This window comes from Xyrauchen texanus, chromosome 10 (assembly GCF_025860055.1).
Source record: "Xyrauchen texanus isolate HMW12.3.18 chromosome 10, RBS_HiC_50CHRs, whole genome shotgun sequence".
Taxonomy (NCBI): domain Eukaryota; kingdom Metazoa; phylum Chordata; class Actinopteri; order Cypriniformes; family Catostomidae; genus Xyrauchen; species Xyrauchen texanus.
In genome coordinates this window covers 23,564,746-23,584,857 of record NC_068285.1, presented here as the reverse complement: position 1 = coordinate 23,584,857, position 20,112 = coordinate 23,564,746, and the positions used below count along the sequence as shown (strand labels likewise).

At 38.6% G+C, this 20,112-nt stretch overlaps 1 protein-coding gene across 2 annotated transcripts; it reads left to right on the top strand.

Moving 5' to 3' along the window:
• The first annotated feature begins 709 nt into the window (after nt 1–709).
• Nucleotides 710–19,697, top strand: LOC127650169 (dyslexia-associated protein KIAA0319-like protein). Of its 2 annotated transcripts, none has more exons than XM_052135406.1 (22): nt 710–831; nt 3,383–3,526; nt 3,682–3,817; nt 5,650–5,984; nt 7,656–7,911; nt 8,105–8,203; nt 8,471–8,568; nt 8,673–8,760; nt 8,908–9,000; nt 9,593–9,725; nt 10,341–10,569; nt 10,758–10,881; nt 10,970–11,102; nt 11,284–11,432; nt 11,714–11,865; nt 14,258–14,396; nt 14,681–14,840; nt 15,635–15,777; nt 15,875–15,997; nt 16,098–16,188; nt 18,012–18,100; nt 18,196–19,697. In XM_052135406.1, the coding sequence occupies exons 3-22, from the start codon at nt 3,703–3,705 to the stop codon at nt 18,390–18,392; spliced, it is 2,946 nt and encodes a 981-aa protein (XP_051991366.1). In that variant the 5' UTR covers nt 710–831; nt 3,383–3,526; nt 3,682–3,702; the 3' UTR covers nt 18,393–19,697. The 2 variants fall into 2 exon arrangements, with proteins under 2 accessions (XP_051991366.1, XP_051991365.1); XM_052135405.1 differs by having other exon boundaries at nt 8,105–8,215.
• Nucleotides 19,698–20,112: the final 415 nt, after the last annotated feature.

The following is a 20,112-nucleotide window of genomic DNA, read 5'->3' as shown; positions in this document are numbered from 1 at the left end:
ATATCTGTTTAAAATAAACCTACATTAAATTCAAATATATTTCTAAATTAAAATCTACACTGTAACTGTACATTTTAAATATAAATCTACATTTTTTAATCACATTTTTTTTTCTGTGTTTTCGGGCCTCGAAATTAAAAGCGGAAGTGACGTTAATAAGGCGAATGTAGCAGCCATATTTGTGAGTGGCATTTTAATAATGTCCCTTCAAGCGAAACAAAATAATTGTTATAATATTAATTTAATTTTTGTTTTTGCTAAATATCATATACATAAATGTAAATATAGTAAAACCATGCCTTTGTTTTTTATTCTTGAACAAGAGATAAAAATATATAGACAAGACTATTCTTCTTTCAGGCTTAACAAGAAAGCTGCAGTTCTTTAAATCTATTTCTATAATTTTTAGCCTACCCCCTGGCTACGTGTTTTCTTTTTTCTGTATTACTGTAGTTCTGAATGTACTTTGACTGTGTCTTGTCTGTTGTTCTTTATTGTAGTTCAATATAAAACAATGTGAGTGCATCTTCTTTGCTTTATCATTTGCAGAATTCATAAAATTATTATAACGCTCGCGATACCCTAATATTTTCATAATTTTCCTTAAACTCTGTGCATGTTGCTATCTGTTCTGTTCAGTCCTCTAACTCTAGACTTTAAACATGACGACCTGCTGTGCGGGGCGGAAATGTCATGCAGCTCGTAGTATGCATGTATCCGTGTGAAAGTGTAATTGCGAGAGATTACTGACCCAGATCAGGATGAAAACAGATTCTACTGTAAGGGTCTAATGTCATTTCGTGCGACAACAATCTGACTGACACTGAGCAGGTGTGTGACATTAGTCTTACGTTGGTAATCAATGAGCGTAATTTTTTGATGAATACAGAGCGAATCGAGCGATGATGTTCGCGTTTTTGTAAGTTATTTAATATTTAGTAGGAAGCAACACAGAACAGCTGTTATCAGCATGCCTCTCGGTTATCCACCGGTATTTGCCGAATGCCTGCCTTAATCACGCGATCTTAAAAAAACACTGTCGATGAAATTTGACGTTTTTAATCTCTCTCGTTTTGTGGGGGATTACGAATCTAATGTGCACCACCAGCGCGCGATGTGAGCCCTGCTAATTTGCAGATTAAGTAGTGAATTTAAAAGTAAAATGTTCGTATTTTAAAATCTGATTTGTATATGCTTGTCAGTGAACAATGTTAAACATAATTTAAACAGATAATTCTTTTAATGGCGTAAATTTAATAATATGAATTAAACGATTTTCAGACTGCGTGTTAATTTAAAGATGGCCTATCTCCGATATAAAATGATTTTGTCAGTTTGTCGCATGCTTGCACAGAACAACTACCATGGTGGATTTGCCTAATGAATCCGTTTAACCAGTGCGTTATACTGTATTTGAGCTGGCTGATTTAAGGCCTGCAATGACAGCTTGTCAGCCCGGATCTTCACACCTGCGTGATTCCTTGTCTTATTCACATGCCCGAATCTAATCGTCCGTATCTGTTCTGTATTAACTGCGCAACCTTACATTTCACTTCAAAATGGACTAGTAATATCCACAAATAATTTGTCTGTTATGCTTTCAAAACTAATGTGCTGCTAACAGCTATGTTGGCATACTTTTGAAACGCCCCAAAAAAAATTTAATAAAAGGGAGAAATTGATGAAGCATTTAACGTCGAAGTGAGCCTTTGTGTTAAATGGGCATTCTCTTACAACGTGACAATAGCTGCAATGTGTTTATTGTTGTTGGTGGCGTCAGTAGGAGAATTGTTCATGCTGTATTGCTTCTTCAGTGCAGCAGCATGTCTGAGCCCAAATGTTTTCTTTTTTTTTTTTTTTTTTACTTGATCTCATTGAATGTTTTCTTTTTTTTTTATTCCAGGGACAATTTTTTTTTCTCAGAAAATGCCATAATCTGTTCTTTTTAAAATGACCAACAGATTCCCAAAATTGCTCACATTGACACTATGCATCTACTATGTACATCTGCTGTAACTGAACTGTTTCATTTTGTAACAATTCATGTGCTCTGTTGAGAACTAGACTTTTGGTTTTGCTGGCATTGAGCCCATAGACGTTATATACAGTCTGTGATTGAGCCTTACTTTAAATTTACCTAATTTAGTTTAAAGGGTTAGTTCACCCCAAAATGAAAATGCTCTCATCATTTACTCACCCTCATAATATCCCAGATGTGTGTGACTTTCTATCTTCTGCAGCACACAAATTAAGATTTTTAGAAGAATATCTCAGCTCTGTAGTTCCATACAATGCAACTGAATGGTGACCAACATTTTGAAGCTCCAAATATCACATAAAGGCTGCGTAAAAGTAATCCATACAACTCCAGTGGTTAAATACATGACTTAAGAAGCGATATGATAGGTGTGGGTTAGATTAATGTCCACCTTCACAGGGGGGCCTGGGTAGCTCAGCGAGTATTGACACGGACTATCACCCCTGGAGTCACGAGTTCGAATCCAGGGTGTGCTCAGTGACTCCAGCCAGGTATCCTAAACCAAATTGGCCTGCTTGCTAGGGAGGGTAGGGTCACATGGGTAAATTCCTTGTGGTCGCTATAATGTGGTTCTATCTCTCGGTTGGGCGCGTGGTGAGTTGTGCATGGATGGCACAGAGAATAGCGTGAAGCCTCTACACACGCTACATTGCGGATGTACAGATTGACTGTCTCAGACACGGAGGCAACTGAGATTCGTCCTCCACCACCTGGATTGAGGCGAGTCACTATGCCACCATGAGGATTTAGAGTGCATTGGGGAGAAAATCACTAAAAATTAAAAATAAAAGTCCACCTTCACATTCTTCTTCTTTTGTTTTTGCGATTTGCATTCTTTGTGCATCGCCACCTACTGGGTAAGGAAGAGAATTTATAGTTAAAGGACTTCAATATTGATCTGTTTCTCACCCACAGCTATCATAAGGCTTCTGAAGACATGGATTTAAGCACCGGAGTTGTATCTATTACTTTTATGCTGCCTTTATGTGCTTTTTGAGCTTCAAAGATTTTGTCACCATTCACTTGAATTGTAAAGGACACACAGAACAGAGATAGTCTTCTAAAAATCTTAATTTTTGTTCTGCAGAAGAAAGAAAATCACACATCTGGCCTGACAAGGGTGAACTATTCCTGTAATGTTTCTTTCATGACTTCTGTTTAATGTTTCAGTATTGTGAGTCTGAGATGGCATATTGAAAGATAAATCAGTAAATCAACAATGGTAGTGTCTCAAATTTCACATACAAGGATTAGATCAGGACACGTGTTTGATTTTACTAAATAACTGAGATGAGTTTTGCACGTTTTTGTCATAAAACAGAATTGTGATTCTTTTTTTAACAGAAGTCCCACAGACTACCACAGTATTAAGTATTCATTGTGGTGCCATGCTGCTGTGGGCTCAGGCGGTGTTTGTGTGGATGACTCTTCATCTGTCTACTCACATCTCAGTCCATTTTCCTCCCAAAATCACTGTTTTCTGTAAAGGTACATTTCAAGTTTTCTGTGAAGTAACATTATTTCTAATATGTATATTGTTATAACAATAATAATAAAAAATAGGTTAATGGTTTGTAATCAAGGTTTTTTATTTTTCACTTGGTGACATGAATTGACTATGAGTTTGGTATTCTGTTTGTAAGGTCCTTGCTCTTAGTTGAAAGATGCCCAATGCAGAGTTGAGGATGCACAGGGGGAACTCCTTCCCCTGGAAATTGCAAATGCAGTCCAGACCTTCCCTGTACCTGGCCTGTCTTTATTTCCTCTGCCCTGTTACTGGTAAGCAGTTACTCTAGCTAAAGCCAAGGGAGCACTTCAAGTTTGACGCTTGTCGCACATTGATGTTTCAAGTCTGCGAGCAGTTTGCAACAAAACGCCCCAGATTGTGATTAGCTTGCAGTTCAAACTGTCTAGCTGACCAGTTGTCAGGGGTACGCACTGTGTCCCAACAAATGTGCGAGCATCAACAAGCATCAGCCAGTGAGGATGAGATAAATGCATTAGGAAGCAGAAACTTTCCTTCTTTTTTCACGTTCTGGGCAAATCAGTGTAAAAATAACTTCAAGCCCTTCCTTCATGTTCAAGCCCTTCCTTCATGTTGTTCGTTCAAATGCAAATGTACGACACTAAAATTGAGGAGAAAATGTATCTTGTAATTGACACCTAATCTGTGATTAGTTGTGCAAAATATGCATCAACTCGACAGAAGGCAAGACAATGATTTTTTAAATGTGCACAGGGCGACAAGCTTCAGTCTTGTTGTGTGCACATGGCATAATATGGCCTGAGATTCTCTGTGATTTATGTGTGGAATAAATCTGCTTCAATGCTATTAGAAATACGAATGTGAATTAAATAATAATTATTGCTTCTCCATACTTATGTTCTTGTATGCAATAGTTGAGAATGGTATACTTTTGTTAGCCTGTGTCAGTTGTGTTTAAACTGTAACCTTATTTACATAAGTATTCTTTAGGGTTTGTATGGGAATTTTGTACATGTGAGTGTATAATGAAGACTTGTTACACTCATGAGTGATGGCACTGGTTTGGGAGACTGCAATGTGGGAAGCATAATGGGTGCTCTGTGTTCAATTTCACAAAAGGACAAAATCACAAAACAGACGTATAGTGTGTCCCCAAAAGGAAATCTGCATGGGTGGGGCCTCCAACTGTGTCTTGCTGTTCAAGTTCAACTGCTATCCCATAATAAGCTACCCTTTGTTCTTATGGAAAGTCTGCAGAGACAAAACAGTGTCAATGAATGGATTGGGAAGGGGGTGGATTTTTAACTGGACTCTTGCATCCTTTTTTCCTAATGGGCAACTCTAGTCACAGTGCAGTTAAGTCAATGTGTTGAGAACGTGATAAATAGCCTTGTCTTGTGGTAGTATGAAAAAGCATTATTTCCTATCCTGTCATTCTAGATGCAAGTCAGCATGCATGGGCTGTAAGATTGTCATGATGCCCAAATTTTATTAGTCGAAACCAATACCAATGAAATTAGTTATTAGTCTCAATGCCAAATTTTGTTATACTAATGTGCTATTGAACACACTGTGTTATTTCAAAATGTAAGTGTTAATATAAATTATCAAATTAAAACAATAGAATATAGCTTTTTAATATTTCTCTAGTAAACATGATTGCTTAATTGGAAGTTTTTCCAATTAATTATTCAAATAAATTGTCACAAGGAATTCAATGGTTTTCTATTTGTCTTGTCAATAGGGTTGTTTGATTCATTTTAACAGCGTAGTAGAGAGCTGTATTAAGCATGAGGCTGCATTTACACTTCAAGTCAAAATGCACAGATCCAATATTTTGCCACATTTAAAAAAAATTTCATTCTCTTAAATGGGTGTTACATGTCTACCTTGCCAAGATGATTATTTGATCAAAAAGTTCATTTGAATGTTCACATGCATAGCCACATCACTGAGCATGCATCCTAACACTGATTAATATGTGTTGAGACCAAAAAGTTTGATACCACAATGCCATGGCTTCTTGATGTTTTGCAATGTATGCCTTCACTGTCCATATTGTGTTAGAATACATCCCCTTTTCTCTTTTTGACTTTTCTTTAACACTCGTGTCTCCCTCTCTCAGGGGTTTCATCAAGCATTTGCACAGTAACAGGAGGTGTACTGGGCATCCACTGGAGCAGCGTTATTGGTCTTGGCTGGCAGCCGCTGGCGATGGACCAGGGAGGGCCTCGGTGCTGGGAATCATGCTGCCTGAATCCCTCCTGTGGTGCTGTGTGGAGCCTCGGTGGCCGCTGTGTGTTACTGGCCTGTGCTCAATCAGAAGGCTGCTCCATCACGTCGCTCCCACAGCCTCCTATAGAATCTCTGGGGCTTTTGCAGCAGCTCAACAAGAGAATGCGCAGGAGGAGGAAAGCACGCCATGTTCAGGATGTCAGAGACATTAGGGAGACCGAGCGTGTAAGCTTCAGAGAGAACTGCATTTAATGATCTTAAAGGATTTCAGTAGAGCAAGACATTGGTAGTGTTCAGAATGAAATGCTAGTTTACTACTACTGAATACTGCACACTATATACTGTATACTTCACACTTTTAAAAATAGTTAGTGTAGTGAAACAGTAGATATTATTCCACTAAAACATTGAATGCTACATTCATCACTGTGTTTGTCACATCATGTTCCATCAAGTGCCGTCCATTTATCATCAAAATGCTTATATTGCAAGTGATTGCAACTAGATCATTCAGATAAAATAATGATTCAAGATATAGAAGTAAAACAATTTAGCTGATTTGTTTTCTTCTGGTTCATTCATTGCACTGGAAAAGGAAGATCAAGCTCATACACTATTCTGTGCAGAAAGCTCTGCAAATATAGTAGGTCATGCAGGGGTTTTATGCATACAGAAAATGTGTGTACTGTGCGCAGTATGCATGCTACATAACTCGGCAATAGGAAGAGTAGAAAGATAGAATTTTAGTGTTGCAAATCAAGTTTAAGGCCCGAAACATACTCCATGTTGTACGTGAACGAAGATGCTTCTAGCTGCGCAAGCTTGATTTTGTGGGTTGTTGTGTCCCGAAATGTGTCCGATCGCAATTCGTAGCATAACAAAAGTATGTATTGCATTGTCACAAGAGGATATAAGTGTGAACTGTCTGCCCCTACTGTGAGTTTTTTATTTTTAAAGGATTAGTTCACCCAAAAATGAAAATTCTCATCACTTACTCACCCTCATGCCATCCTAGATGTGTATGACTTTCTTTCTTCTGCTGAACACAGACAAAAGTTTTTAGAAGAATAACTCTGCTCTGTTGGTCCATGCAATGGTGACCAAAACTTTGAAGCTTCCAAATGCACATAAAGGCAGCATAAAATTAATCCATATGACTTCAGTGGTTTAATCAATGTCTTCTGAATTGATCCAATTGGATTTGGGTGAGAAAAGACTCAAATATACTCAGGAGTACATTATTATGAACACTATGGTCCTCATAAAGTGCCCGACATTGTGTTCTGTTATTGTAGTTCATCCGCCTCAGTGTTCGACATGTTGTGCATTCTGAGATGCTATTCTGCTCACTACAATTGTACAGAGTTATCCGAGTTACCGTAGACTTTCTGTCAGCTCAAACCAGTCTGGCCATTCTCCATTGACATCTGTCATCAACAAGCCGTTTTGCCCACAGAATGGCCACTCACTGGATGTTTTTTTGTTTTTGGCACCATTCTGAGTAAAATCCCTAGAGATCAGCAGTTACAGAAATACTCAAACCACGCCGTCTGGCACCAAAAATCATGCCACAGTTCTAATCACTGAGATCACATTTGTTCCCCATTTTGATTTGTTTATGTGAACATTAACTGAATCTCCTGACCCATATCTGCGTGATTTTATGCATTGTGCTGCTGCCTCATGATTGGCTGATTAGATTAGCACATTAATAATTAGGTGTACAGGTGTGCTGATAAAGTGCTTGTGAATACAAAAGCCTACATTAAGTATGATCTACCACACAATGTTTTGGCAAAACATATTCAAAGCACTCGCGTCTGCATTTGCATACTTGCGTGGAGTATGTTTCTGGCCTAACTCTTGTAAACTAATGTGAGATTTTAATCCTAACAGGACATTTCACAGGTCCAGTCTGTACATCCCACAGCATCGTTGACTACAACCAAAGGTCTGGCTCCTGCACATACAGCAGGTGAAACCCTGATCCAGTCCACCAGTGGCAGTGGAGAACAGGTGGATCTCTCAGCATCTGAGCATAGTTCAACATTGGCAGCAGACACTACGGATCATTCAGAATCCAACAACAGTAATCAGTTACCACAAGCCACATCTGACACCCATTCAGTGGCTCCACCAACAACACCAGCTGGTACAACATACTACACTCAATAATTATGTGTTTGTACTATTCACCACCTTTCTTGTGAGTTTGTCTTTTACAAACTAAGTAAACAAGAATCCAGTTATACAACTATTACTTTCCACTAACCACACTATTTTACAAAGCAGACGTGTGTGCAATATAATGAAACATTTGTTTAATGTGTTTAATATGTTTCAAGTGCGGCAACTAGTTGTATCTGCTGGCAACAGTGTGGAGGTCACTTTACCGCGCAATGAGGTGGAGCTGAATGCTTTTGTAGTGCCAGCACCCCCTTCAGGTACTGCTCTAAGTATGTCAGTTCATGCCCCTGTGTAACTCTCAGTGTCCTAGAGCCGGTGCATCTAAAATTAGCTGTTTGCAAACCAAGAATTGTTTATGTCAGAAACAGCAACTCATTATTTTAATTTAAAATATCATATTTTGGGATTTATTTCTATGAATTGTATTTGTTATAATATCAGCTTGTGATGGCAAGATACTGAAATAAATTACTTTAGAGGTTAAAATATGTTCTATAATTCGCTGTCTCTGTTAATATCTTTAGAGACTAACTATGCCTTTGACTGGCGTTTGAGGACACATCCAAAAGACTATAGTGGAGAGATGGAGGGTAAACGCAGCAAGACACTCAAGCTCAGTAAGGTAAATAAAATTCACCTTTGGAAAGGCGCTTTGTTTTCTTTTACTCCATTCAGATAACGAAAGTTCTAAAAGTTCCTTATATTCCAAACAATGTTTCCCATTAGCTGACAGTGGGTCTGTATGAGTTCGAGGTGGTAGTGGATGGTGATGGGGCACATGGGGAAGGATACGTCAACGTTACTGTCAAACCAGGTAACTGACTTTAGTGATGATTTGCCTGCAAATTCTAATGTACTCCGCTTACGAGTTACACTCTGTTTTTTAAGCCCGTATGGAGTTGTTGATGGCATATAGATGTCAGTAAAATATGTTAAAAACCTGCTTTTCTGATTTCTATAGAGCCAAGAGTGAACAAGCCACCTGTTGCTGTGGTTTCCCCAAAGTATCAGGAAATCTCCTTGCCAACAAGTTCCACTGTGATTGATGGCAGCCGTGCGTATCAGATGTCTTACATTAAACCAGATTGATGCACTTTTAAAATCATGCTCGCTGTATGTTGTACATGTTAAGTGTGCAACATACAATCAAAGTACAACATACAATCAAAGTGACAGAACCAAAACAGTGCTTGTTAGGGAATACTGGTGTTGAAGTCAATATTACATGGATTTGCACCACGTTGTGACGTAATGCAGTATAATATTTTTTTGTTCTTTTTTTAATTTTAGAAGTTTGCATTACGCATAATGTGCACAGCGTGATCAACAATGCAGACAACCTAAGTACACTTTGGCCTTAAAGGTCACCACAGTATCTCCAGAGGCAATACAACCTTACATAGACTGGCCTAGAATAGAAAATTATGTATAAAATATTCCAATTGTTAAACAAAAAACAGGAATTCACTACAGCGGGCATATATTTTCCCCCTCAATTTAAACATCTGGGGCATTTTGTTCACTTTGTGAAATTTTTGTCCTGAGCCTGATTAATTTTAAAACTAAATTTTACCTTCTGTTCTCTACTGTGACAAAGGATATTAAATGAAATATTTGGGGTTATAAATGACCTGTCTGTTTCACAGAGAGTACTGATGATGATAAAGTGATGTCATGGCATTGGGAGGAGGTGAAGGGGCCACTTCGAGAAGAAAAGGCCTCCGGTGATACTGCCATTCTCACCCTGAACAACCTGGTTCCTGGCAACTACACCTTCAGGTAAATTTGAACTCCCATCTTCCCACTCACATTATGATCAGTTCATCATCTTTTCTCTTCAGGCTTTCACTGCAACCTTTTGTTGAAGCCTCCCAAGCGTTAAAAAAATCATCAGAATACCTACTACAAAACTTGGCACACCAGTTTTTCTTTGTAAACTTTAAACTATAGATACCAGGCTGACATACTGTGTTTGTACATTACATGTTTTCTCAGAACTGTTTAAAGACACTAAAAAAATAAACAACACTTGACAATTTGACACCATGTTTCTGATATTAAAATAACTCTAAGGTACTCCTATCCTAGCTTAATAGCAGAAACATCTATACTGCAAGTAAACCATTCATAGGAGGATTTCTCTAACAAGTAAAACACTGTGGCACTATTAAAACATTTCTCTTTATTTGAGCATCCCGAGTAGCCTTACATAGCAGCATTAGCTCAACAAATTATGATAATTTAGGGCTGGACTATCTGTTTGTTCTACCATTAGCAGTCAGGGGTATTGTTCAGGAAACCTGTTTGAAATGCAGTTCTGTTTGGTGATGCTAGCACTACCGAAAATAAAATGTAAGAGTATTATTACTATTATAATTTTTTTCATCTTTACAGTCTCACAGTGACTGACTCAGACGGAGCTCAGAATTCAACCCAAGCCATGTTATTAGTCAACAAGGCCACGGACTACAGGCCTACAGCTAATGCTGGACCCAACCAAGTGATCACACTGCCAAGAAACTATATCACACTGTATGGCAACCAAAGCACTGACGACCATGAGAATCTGTCCTATGAGTGGTCACTCAGCCCTGAGAGTAAGGGCAAAGTGGTGGAAATGCAGGTACATTAACAATACATTAAACAGTATACATTATATTGCATTATATGTTGTTATTAGGGTTTACACATCTATAATTAGATGTTTACTGGCAGGACAGTTGTGATTCTATGTTTAAATTTTGTTGGAAGTGTTATTTATGTTAATCAGTGAGTGGATTAATCTGCCTATCTTTGGTTTTTTCTCTTTAGGGCGTGAGGACGCCCATTGTGCAGCTTTCTGCCATGCAGGAGGGCGATTACACCATTCAGCTGACTGTCACTGACCTGTCTGAGCAGCAAGACACGGCTCAGGTCACGGTCATCGTCCAGCCAGGTATTTTGTAAATGCAGAGCATTTACTGTAAATCTACTGTTTAAATTACTGTTTGTTCCTGAGTGCCCTTTTTGTAAAATCACACCAGAGAATAACAAGCCCCCTGTAGCGGATGCAGGTCCAGACAAAGAACTCACGCTGCCTGTCGATCGGACCACGCTGGATGGCACCAAGAGCAGCGATGACCAAAAAATCAGCACGTATCACTGGACAAAGACCAAGTCAGTAACACTCACGCACTCCCTTTTACCAGCTTTCTTATTCATATATATTCATAATTCTGGAACTTTTTTAAAAAGTAGCTATTTTTTATATTACATGTGTTTTTCCAAAGTGCAGGAGCTTAGCAATCTTATTCATTTAACAGTAGACTCATAGTTTATATTTTTGATGGTGACGCAGGGGCCCGGATGGGGTGAAAATTGAAAATGCAGACACTGCTGTTGCCACGGTGACAGGTCTGCAGGAGGGCGAGTACATTTTCATGCTGACTGTGAGGGATGAAAGGAAACTGGAGAATTCTGATATAGTCTCTGTCATTGTCAGGGAAGGTATGTGTACTTTAAATCCCTAAGAAAGTTTTGGGGCACAAAATTTTATTATTTGCTTTGTAAAAAAAGCAATAGAAGTCTATGGGATGTCCTGATTTAGTAAATGAGTTTGTGTATGCCTGCATGTGCATTTCTATTTGCAAATATGCAAAGTATTTGTTAGAAGGCATGCTTATGCAATTCATGTGTAACTGTAAAAGGAAAGTCAAACCATCAACCTGTTCTGTTTCAATCAATCTGTGATACTGCAAATCATTTTCCTCTTTGCTTTTCCAAACCAGAGGATGACCAGCCGCCCATTGCCAAGGTTCTGTCTAGTCCTCCAATCACTCTACCCATCCGCACTGCAGTTCTGGATGGTTCCCGATCATCAGATGATAACGGTGGTATCAGCTTCCTCTGGAGCCGAGAAGACAGTAGCCCAGCAGCAGGGGTTAGTTCTGTTTTATTCACATTGACAATGCCCCAAAATATAGGTGAACCAATTGTGGATTTTGCAGAAGGAAAGATGTCTAAGAAATGTTTTTAATAATTGGCAGATAGATTTTAAAATCAATATATAGAATATGACAAATAACAAATACTAAGCCTTTCCTTACTATGACTGGCAAAGACACACACCAATCAGCCACAACATTAAAACCACCTGCATATATTGTATAGGTTCCCCTCGTGCCGCCAAATCAGCGCCAAACCGCATCTCAGAATAGCATTCTGATATGATATTCTTCTCACTGGCCATTCTCTGTTGACCTATCATCAACAAGGTGTTTCCATTCACAGAACTGCCGCTCACTGGATGTTTTTTGTTTTTGGCACCATTCTGAGTAAATTCTAGAGACTGTTGTGTGTGAAAATCCTTTGAGATCTGCAGTTACAGAAATACTCTAACCAGCCCGTCTGGAAGGGTTGGCGCTGCTTTGGCAGCACGAGGGGAACCTACACAATGTAGGCAGGTGGTTTTAATGTTGTGGCTGATTGGTGTGTGTCTGTGCCAGTCATAGTAAGGAAAGGCTAAGAATCATCACATGATTTTATTTATTTCACCTCTAGAGGCCACTGTTATTTTATTGAACCACTCCACTCCGACTGTTAAATTCTCCATGGAGGAATAAAAATAACAGCATAGATATTTGACAAAAAACAATAGTTCCAAAAAGCAACTATCGACACTGTTTAATTGGTAAAACCGATGTATCAGTCGGCTACTTCTCTAAACATTCAAATTACATTCATTGCCCTGTTGAATATTCAACAGTCATGCTGTTTGTACATCTGAGAGACTGTGTGGTAGTGACAGAACTAGTGGGACCAGTTCATTTGGTGCCATTGTTATAAGACTATCATAGTGTCTTCCACAATGGTTAGGTGACTTAATCTTAACAAGGAGCTATACAAAAAACTGATTAACAACAGTCATTATGATTCTCATTGAAATGTGGCCTCATATGTCAACTCTGTGGACCTCATTCATGAAACAGGAGCAGAAACACAATTTTTGTGTAAATTGTTTGTAAAGCTGTTCTGACGCATATGTTGAAATTCATGAAACTTTTCCTATTTTCAAAATGTTATTTGGTACGAACAAAATGTGTAAAACATATGTAAGACATCCAAACGTTTTGTGTTCTTGTAGACAAACTGTCATGATAACATTTTGATTATTAAATATTAATTAAATAAGTAATGAAAAAAAAAAAGCATCATTAAATTCGTGAAATGAACCCTATCAAAAATATCATATATAAAATTTTAAAATACAGTTTATTATTTTCTTTTTAAACCATATACTTAATTATAAACATTTCTTTGATGATTGCACTTATTTCTTCAAAGTATAGTTTATTCCCTAGCTCAGCTTCATTTTGTATCATCAGAAGTGCTTTGTATGGGGTGACAAGTTTGTGGAAAGATGCAGTTTGAGTTAAAAAACATTATTGCCCTCTATAACTTGACTTGTTGGACCGTTTTTTCATTTGATATGAGCTCAATTTAGGTTTCATAATCCAGTGTAGTTATCGATAAATCACATTCAGTTGATAACTGTTAAACTTAGAAATAAACACATGTCGTGGGCAGGTTCATACACAATACAACAAACAAAATTGAAAAAGACCACATATTATAGCTTGCAAATCTTTACACGTACAGTGTTTTGGTCAAAGATTTTCTTCAGGCATTCTATTCATTTCTCTAAAGATACTTCCAGTTGCAAGGGAAATATTTCAATGTTACCATCATGATTTACCTGAGAAGTTTCACGAATGATGCTGGTGATTGCTCAACTGAACCAGATAAGGTTAATAGTAGTGGACATTCTCCTGCCAGTGTGAACTGAACTTTTTTTTTTTTTTTTGTACACTTAAGCCTTTTGTCAAATCATTTTTATTGAACTCTTGGACTGTTCAGTTCACAAAAGAACCTCTGATGCCAGAACATGATCTATTAATTTCCTCACTTTCTTTGTGACCTCACCAGCATGTTTGCAACATTTTTAATTTTGCGATTTGAACACACTTCATTTTAAAACCCTCTCATTACCGTTTCCACATATTCTCATTTACTAGCATGTCTGATGCCTTCCTTGAAGTGCGTGTTTATGTGTGTGGATTATGATAATTGTGAGTGAACATGCACACGCCCCATTTACGAATGTTTGGAATTCACTAACACACACAAATTTAACTAACAAATCTGTGGTATACAAAGTGTTTTTGAATCTGGAGGAAAGTTTTTGTGAAGGACAATTTAACATGGGAATTACTCTGAATTTACTCATATATTTAGGAGTTTCATGAATGGGGCCCTGTGTCTTTCTCTTGCAGGATATCCTGAATAACTCTGACCATCAGGCAGTGCTTTTTCTTAGTAATCTGGTGGAAGGGAAATACACTTTCACACTGACTGTGACAGACAGCAAAGGAAAGACCAGTACTGATAGAGGCACTGTGGAGGTTCGAGCAGGTCAGTATGACTGTAAAATAAGAAATGTATTCGAATGACATTACATCTTTTCCACATATGCTGCTGAAGTTAGAAGCTGCTAAAGTCCACATGGCATCATGGTTCTGATCATACTGTCAGATGTGTTTTTGTAATAATGGCCGGCTGATTGCATTATTTATTTTTCAGTGTTTGTATGCTTACAATGGTCTCTGTTTTTTACACTCTCCCCGCGTAACACAAAATACTGTGTACAAGAAAAAAAAAAATGTCTTGCCTTTCTTTCTGCTGCATCTGTTTGTAAGATGCCTATGATCGAGACTTGGTGGAGCTGATCCTGGAAGTTGCTGTGACCCAGGTGTCTCGAAGACAGAAGGATATGTTGATCCGCCAGGTTGGGGTCCTCCTGGGCGTCCTGGACAGTGACATCACTGTGCGAGAGATTAATGCCTTCAATGAGCGCAGGTCAGTCCAGCTTAGTTTAGGAACAGGCTTCTATTATAGGTGTGATCTTTTCTAAGTTTGTGGGTAATGGAGAAGTCAGGAGACAGAGAACAGTCAATGTGAGTATTTTATTACTCTCCCATCATAATACAAAACTTAAACAAGAAGGGCTCTTGGTGGCCAAAACACACAACAGTGTTTGTCGTATAGCTACACAGGAACAGCCTCTGGTTTCTCTCTCCCACTATGGCTTTCCTCTTCAGATCTCCCGCATCCATCACTATAATTAGAGACTGGTGTTAGAGTGCTCACAACCCAGGTGACGAGCCTTACCACTGTCCCGCCAACCGACACATGACCATGCCCCTTATCAGTTAACTGCCCTTAACTGATCTGATTACATTGCCTCATTTTTTTGAAAAGCAACTTCAGTACCCTTTACTGGAAATGTTGCAGTTATGTTTTTAATCTTCATTGATATAATACTTAATTGAACCTCAACGATTAGCACCTTAAAGGGATAGTTTACCAAAAATAAAGAGTTAGCCATCATGTACTCACCCTCATGTTGTTCCAAACCTATATGACTTTCTTTCTTAGAATACAAAAAGAGATATTAGGAGGAATTTTAGGGACTGACTGCCTCAGTCACCATTCACTTTCATTGTAAAGCAAATAGCTCTGTGAACATTCTTTAAAACATCTCTTATGTTCCAAAGAAGAGGTTAAATGGAGAAAATGATGACAGAATTTTCATTTTTGGCTAAACTATTGCTTTAACTTTTGTGTATATAACAATATTATACTTTTTCCAGCACCCGCCTGGTATTTCTTGTGTCTGGAGGCCCTGGACGACCCCCCTTGTCTGGCCATAGTGTTGCTATGGAACTACGCAACAAACTTCGCAAGCAAAAAAATGACTTCCTTATCTTTAAGGCCCGACGGGTGGACACAGTCAGTAAGTATTGATATGGCTTCATCAAATGCCCCATTACTGTTTATATTGTAGCAATATCCAGCTCTGGCCTGTTATTGACTGTCTGGCCTTTCCCCAGTCTGCCAGCTGAACTGCTCCAGTCATGGGGACTGCGATTCCTTCACCAGACGCTGTGTTTGCCACCCATTCTGGATGGAGAATTTATTCAGAATTTATCTTGGTGATGCCGAAAGCAACTGTGGTGAGGAACTTGAAAAATAGGAAATAAGGTGTTTTAATTCAGCTACTCTTTTGTTAAAGAATTCAGTTTGATGTTTATGTGACTGGATGTTGTCTTTCAGAATGGAGTGTTTTATATGTGACTATCGCATCATTCATGATCATGGTTGCCATAGCAACTGTAGTCTGGGGTATGGTGTGCTGCTGTAGAAGGTAAGATTTAAGCCCTGTTCAAACAGTGAATGTACCGCTGGATGTTGTCAGGTCGCTGTGGGTTTTCCCTGCTTTTATTGGTGTTTGGTTATTGGTTGGCTGTGTACCTGCCATAGCTTTCAAAAAACAGATTATAAATAAGATCTGTTTCTGGATAAAATTAGATATCATTCTGTTTAGACAAGGAGTCAGTTTGCTTTTGCTAAAAAATAACATTCTGCAGGGGAATATATTATTTACAAGAGTGCATAAGATAAATAATCACTAGTGCATTCATCAATTTCTGAATGCTGACAATTCTGACACATAAAATATTTTGCTGTATATATTTTATATCGCTGCATGTGGCCAGAGACATCATACAGTTGCTCATACAGACTGGATAACAAACGTCACAGGATGGAGCCCAACAACAAGAGAACAAGTATTCTATTGTTCCCCTGTCTCAACCTCAGGATACATAGGTTACCAGAGCCTACCATCCTGAGGTTACCAGAGCCTGTCATATGCAGCTCCGGTTCTGCCTGATGTCTGACTCCCACTGCCACGTGTCACTGAGCGATGATGACCAACTGCAGCCTATGCCAGCCAGACTTCACTTTAGTCTACTACAATGGACCTTACTGAGGATGAATTGATGCAAACTCCAAGACATGGGACTCAGGATGGACTTAACCAAAATTACCTGCCTTAAGCTTCCAGCTGGACTTCGATGCCTCTCACTGAATGTTCCCTGTTTCATCTTAGTCAAAGGATGGACTACACTCTTTTAAAATGGAATATATAGACAATGAAATAGCTGCCAACTAAAGCCTTCATCTTTAATGGATACTGCATCTATGTGCACTTCCACAGATAATACAGGATGGACTTTGTCACTAATCTTACAGTTCAATATAATTTTGTTTATACAGTGGCCCATAAAATGGACTTAGTTTACTATGGTTTACATGGCTTGTTCTACACATAAATAACTAATATTGGCAGTGTATTCATGCGGTTTAGTCAGAAGAGCACTGGTCCCCCCAAAGTGAGCCTCAATTCTCCCAGGGTTGTTTTTCTCCATTAACCATCTTATGGAGTTTTTTATTTCTTGCCGCGGTTGCCTTTGGCTTGCTCACTTGGGGGTATAAAAAAATATTACTTGCATATTAAAGCACAATGATGAATAAGACATTACAGAATAATGTCTTATTATAGTGACATCTGTTGTCAAAAGCGCTATACAAATAAAAAAAGATGACTTGACACAGTGAAAAGAATTCAACAATTCTGGGAGTACAATGGGAAAAGCACATGCACTATAAACTATACCCATTTATTCACAGTAATGTAAAATATTGACAGTCCCTCACATTCTGTATATGCGCTCCTACATTGAGGGAATCCTGAAGTTTTACATAAGAGGGAAATCCCACTATTGCAGCACAAATCTACTGCATGTTGCTATGGAAAGTTAAGGAAACAAACACCGCAACAACTTAGGAATGTCTGGTAATAAAATAGTGAAGTGTTCCTCCGATGCCATGTTTGTCATTAACATAAGCGTTGCTGGGAAATTACTTTACTGTGGAGAAACTGCTTACTGACTCAGTATGTATACAGGAGTACCACTTATACAGTACATGTAAGCGGAAACGCCACTTTCTCGCAATAACTCGCTTTCTGGTGTCCATGTAAATTTAGTCAATGTATTCCTGTTACTTTGTCGCTGTCAGAGTGACTGGGACTTTAGAAGGATTGATAAAAAAATTGTGAAGTTTATGTTAGAGTTTGTTTGTGTTGCTAGCGTTTATTAAAATTGTATATGCTGTCTCGAGCAGAAGGAAAAACAAAGCAAGACGAAGGAGTCGTTACAAAATGCTGGAGAGAGATGAGCAAGAGCCTCTGGAATTAAAGATACCAAGAGCAGGTAATAAAATTAATTATCCATAGAAACTAATAAGATTGCATGATAATGTCTCCATAAGGAGGACACATTAGCTCATTCTTTTCTTTCCTCTGCAGGTCGCTTGAAGCCAGTTCCAGCTCCCACCTCTTCGGCACTCATGCTCTCAGATTCCGATCTGGAAAGTGAGGACGGCCAGGCAGGCATCCCTTGGGCTGACAGAGAGCGTGGAAAACTCCTGCCACCTCAAAATGGATCTGTTCGCAATGGCCAAGGCCCCCATAAACCTAAAATACAAAGGGAGGCGCTGCTTTAACGAAAGGAAACCTCACTATTGCACCAACACACTGTTCACCCCTCATCAAGGTGTCTCTAAAGACAAGTTTTATTTTAAAAAGAACCTGAAGGACTTAAAGGTGACCCCTGACACTGCTTCCCAGGGTTGAATCCCTACCCATTCTGAGCCAAACTGAAAATATATTCATACCCCAATGGTGGAAAGAGATCGAAATATTTCTTTAATAACAGGGAATTTATCTCTTGGCTTCTGTCTGTACAGAACTTGCCAAATCTGTAGAGCCACACACCTCAAAAGACATTGAGAATGTATTTGCTTAACTGCTGAGAGATACGTATTGTACAGATGGCAACTGGAAAAGGTTTTGCGTGTCAAAGTAGCTCTCTTATGACTACTTCTTCCAACAACAATGTTACACAGAGATAACTGAGCCTGCCACTGTCCTCTCCCTACAAGGCTTCCTGATACAGCAGCCTGTCACTTCCAAATGCTGCCCGGCACGCTAGTTGAGTTTTCTGTGGTAATAATGCAGACAGTGAGTCCTAACAATGCCAAGTTGTGTGACTGCATGAGAAGGGTTTTTTTCATTGGTTATTTTTTATTTAGTTTGCATGTATTAAATTGAGAATGTGTGTGCTAAGTTTGTGTCTCTTTGGTCTTGTTGGCTGTATGTGTGTGTCTGAGGTGGGTTTTGCTACTTTTAACACCCCTGGATTATATGGAAGTCTGCAGCATAAAAGCCATGATTTTCAATGTTAGGAAGAGGCATATCTTACACTGGGTAATGTGTTGGATGTTACACTGGGGACGATCACTTGATTCACGCTCCTTTCTTCACTGTTCTTGAGAATGGATATGACTAAAAGGGTCTGACTTGCTCCTCACCTCAACATCTCAAACCCAGATGTCCTTTTACAGTCATGTCAGTTTTTAATTTATTTTAATAGCAAACCTTATACAGGTTTTGTTTCTCCTGGCTTGCATTGGAACTGTATGTTTCTCTTTTTGGTTTTCTGATATTGCTTATTGACTAGAAATGTTCTGTCTGTTTTAAAATAAGTTTCTGCTCAGCCTTTTGTGATGAGGCACTCCAATTCTAATGTTCCTTGTATTGGTTTGTTATGAAGGTCTGAATGTTAACTACATGATGTGTGTGTGCAATCTCCCACATGTCTTGTACATTGTGAATGCATGGGTGTTTGAACCCCCTATGCCAGAGACTGGAAAAAAATGAAGGGATTCCTTTGATTTTGATTTTTCACTAAAAACAAAAATGAAGTATTCAATTTCATGTGACTTCTAAAACAACTTGATTAAATAAAATGGAAAATATATTTACAACTTTGTCTTTACCTTTTTTTTTTATTCTACCAAGATCTCTTATGACTGTACACCTTTATGTAAACCTTACCAAATAGGGCAGTGTTTGTGATAGCAATATGCATGAACTGACTACTGAACCACAAGTTTACTGATTTTACTTGTTGCAGACTAAATTGCTGCATGTAGATGCAATTAAATGATGGTCAGCTATGGTTATAAGTAGCTGAGAACCTGATTTCTGTCATCTATACTAAAAAAAGGGTGTAGCCTACAACAGTTTACTAGAAATCCAGTGGTGACACCCACCCATACATGTCCACTGAGAGGCATATATCTTTGGAAATGTGTCAGTGAATGGACTGAGCCACTGTGACATCCTTTGAAAACCATGTCCATTTAGGTTTGGTCAGTAAAT

What these genes read in the sequence shown, in the direction of transcription:
- LOC127650169 (XM_052135405.1), top strand. Translation starts at nt 3,703, where the DNA reads ATGCCCAATGCAGAGTTGAGGATGCACAGGGGGAACTCCTTCCCCTGG. An exon ending in GCAAAGTGGTGGAAATGCAG is followed by an intron (nt 10,570 to 10,757) that starts GTACATTAACAA and finishes TTTTCTCTTTAG; the next exon opens with GGCGTGAGGACGCCCATTGT. An exon ending in TGATGCCGAAAGCAACTGTG is followed by an intron (nt 15,998 to 16,097) that starts GTGAGGAACTTG and finishes GTTGTCTTTCAG; the next exon opens with AATGGAGTGTTTTATATGTG.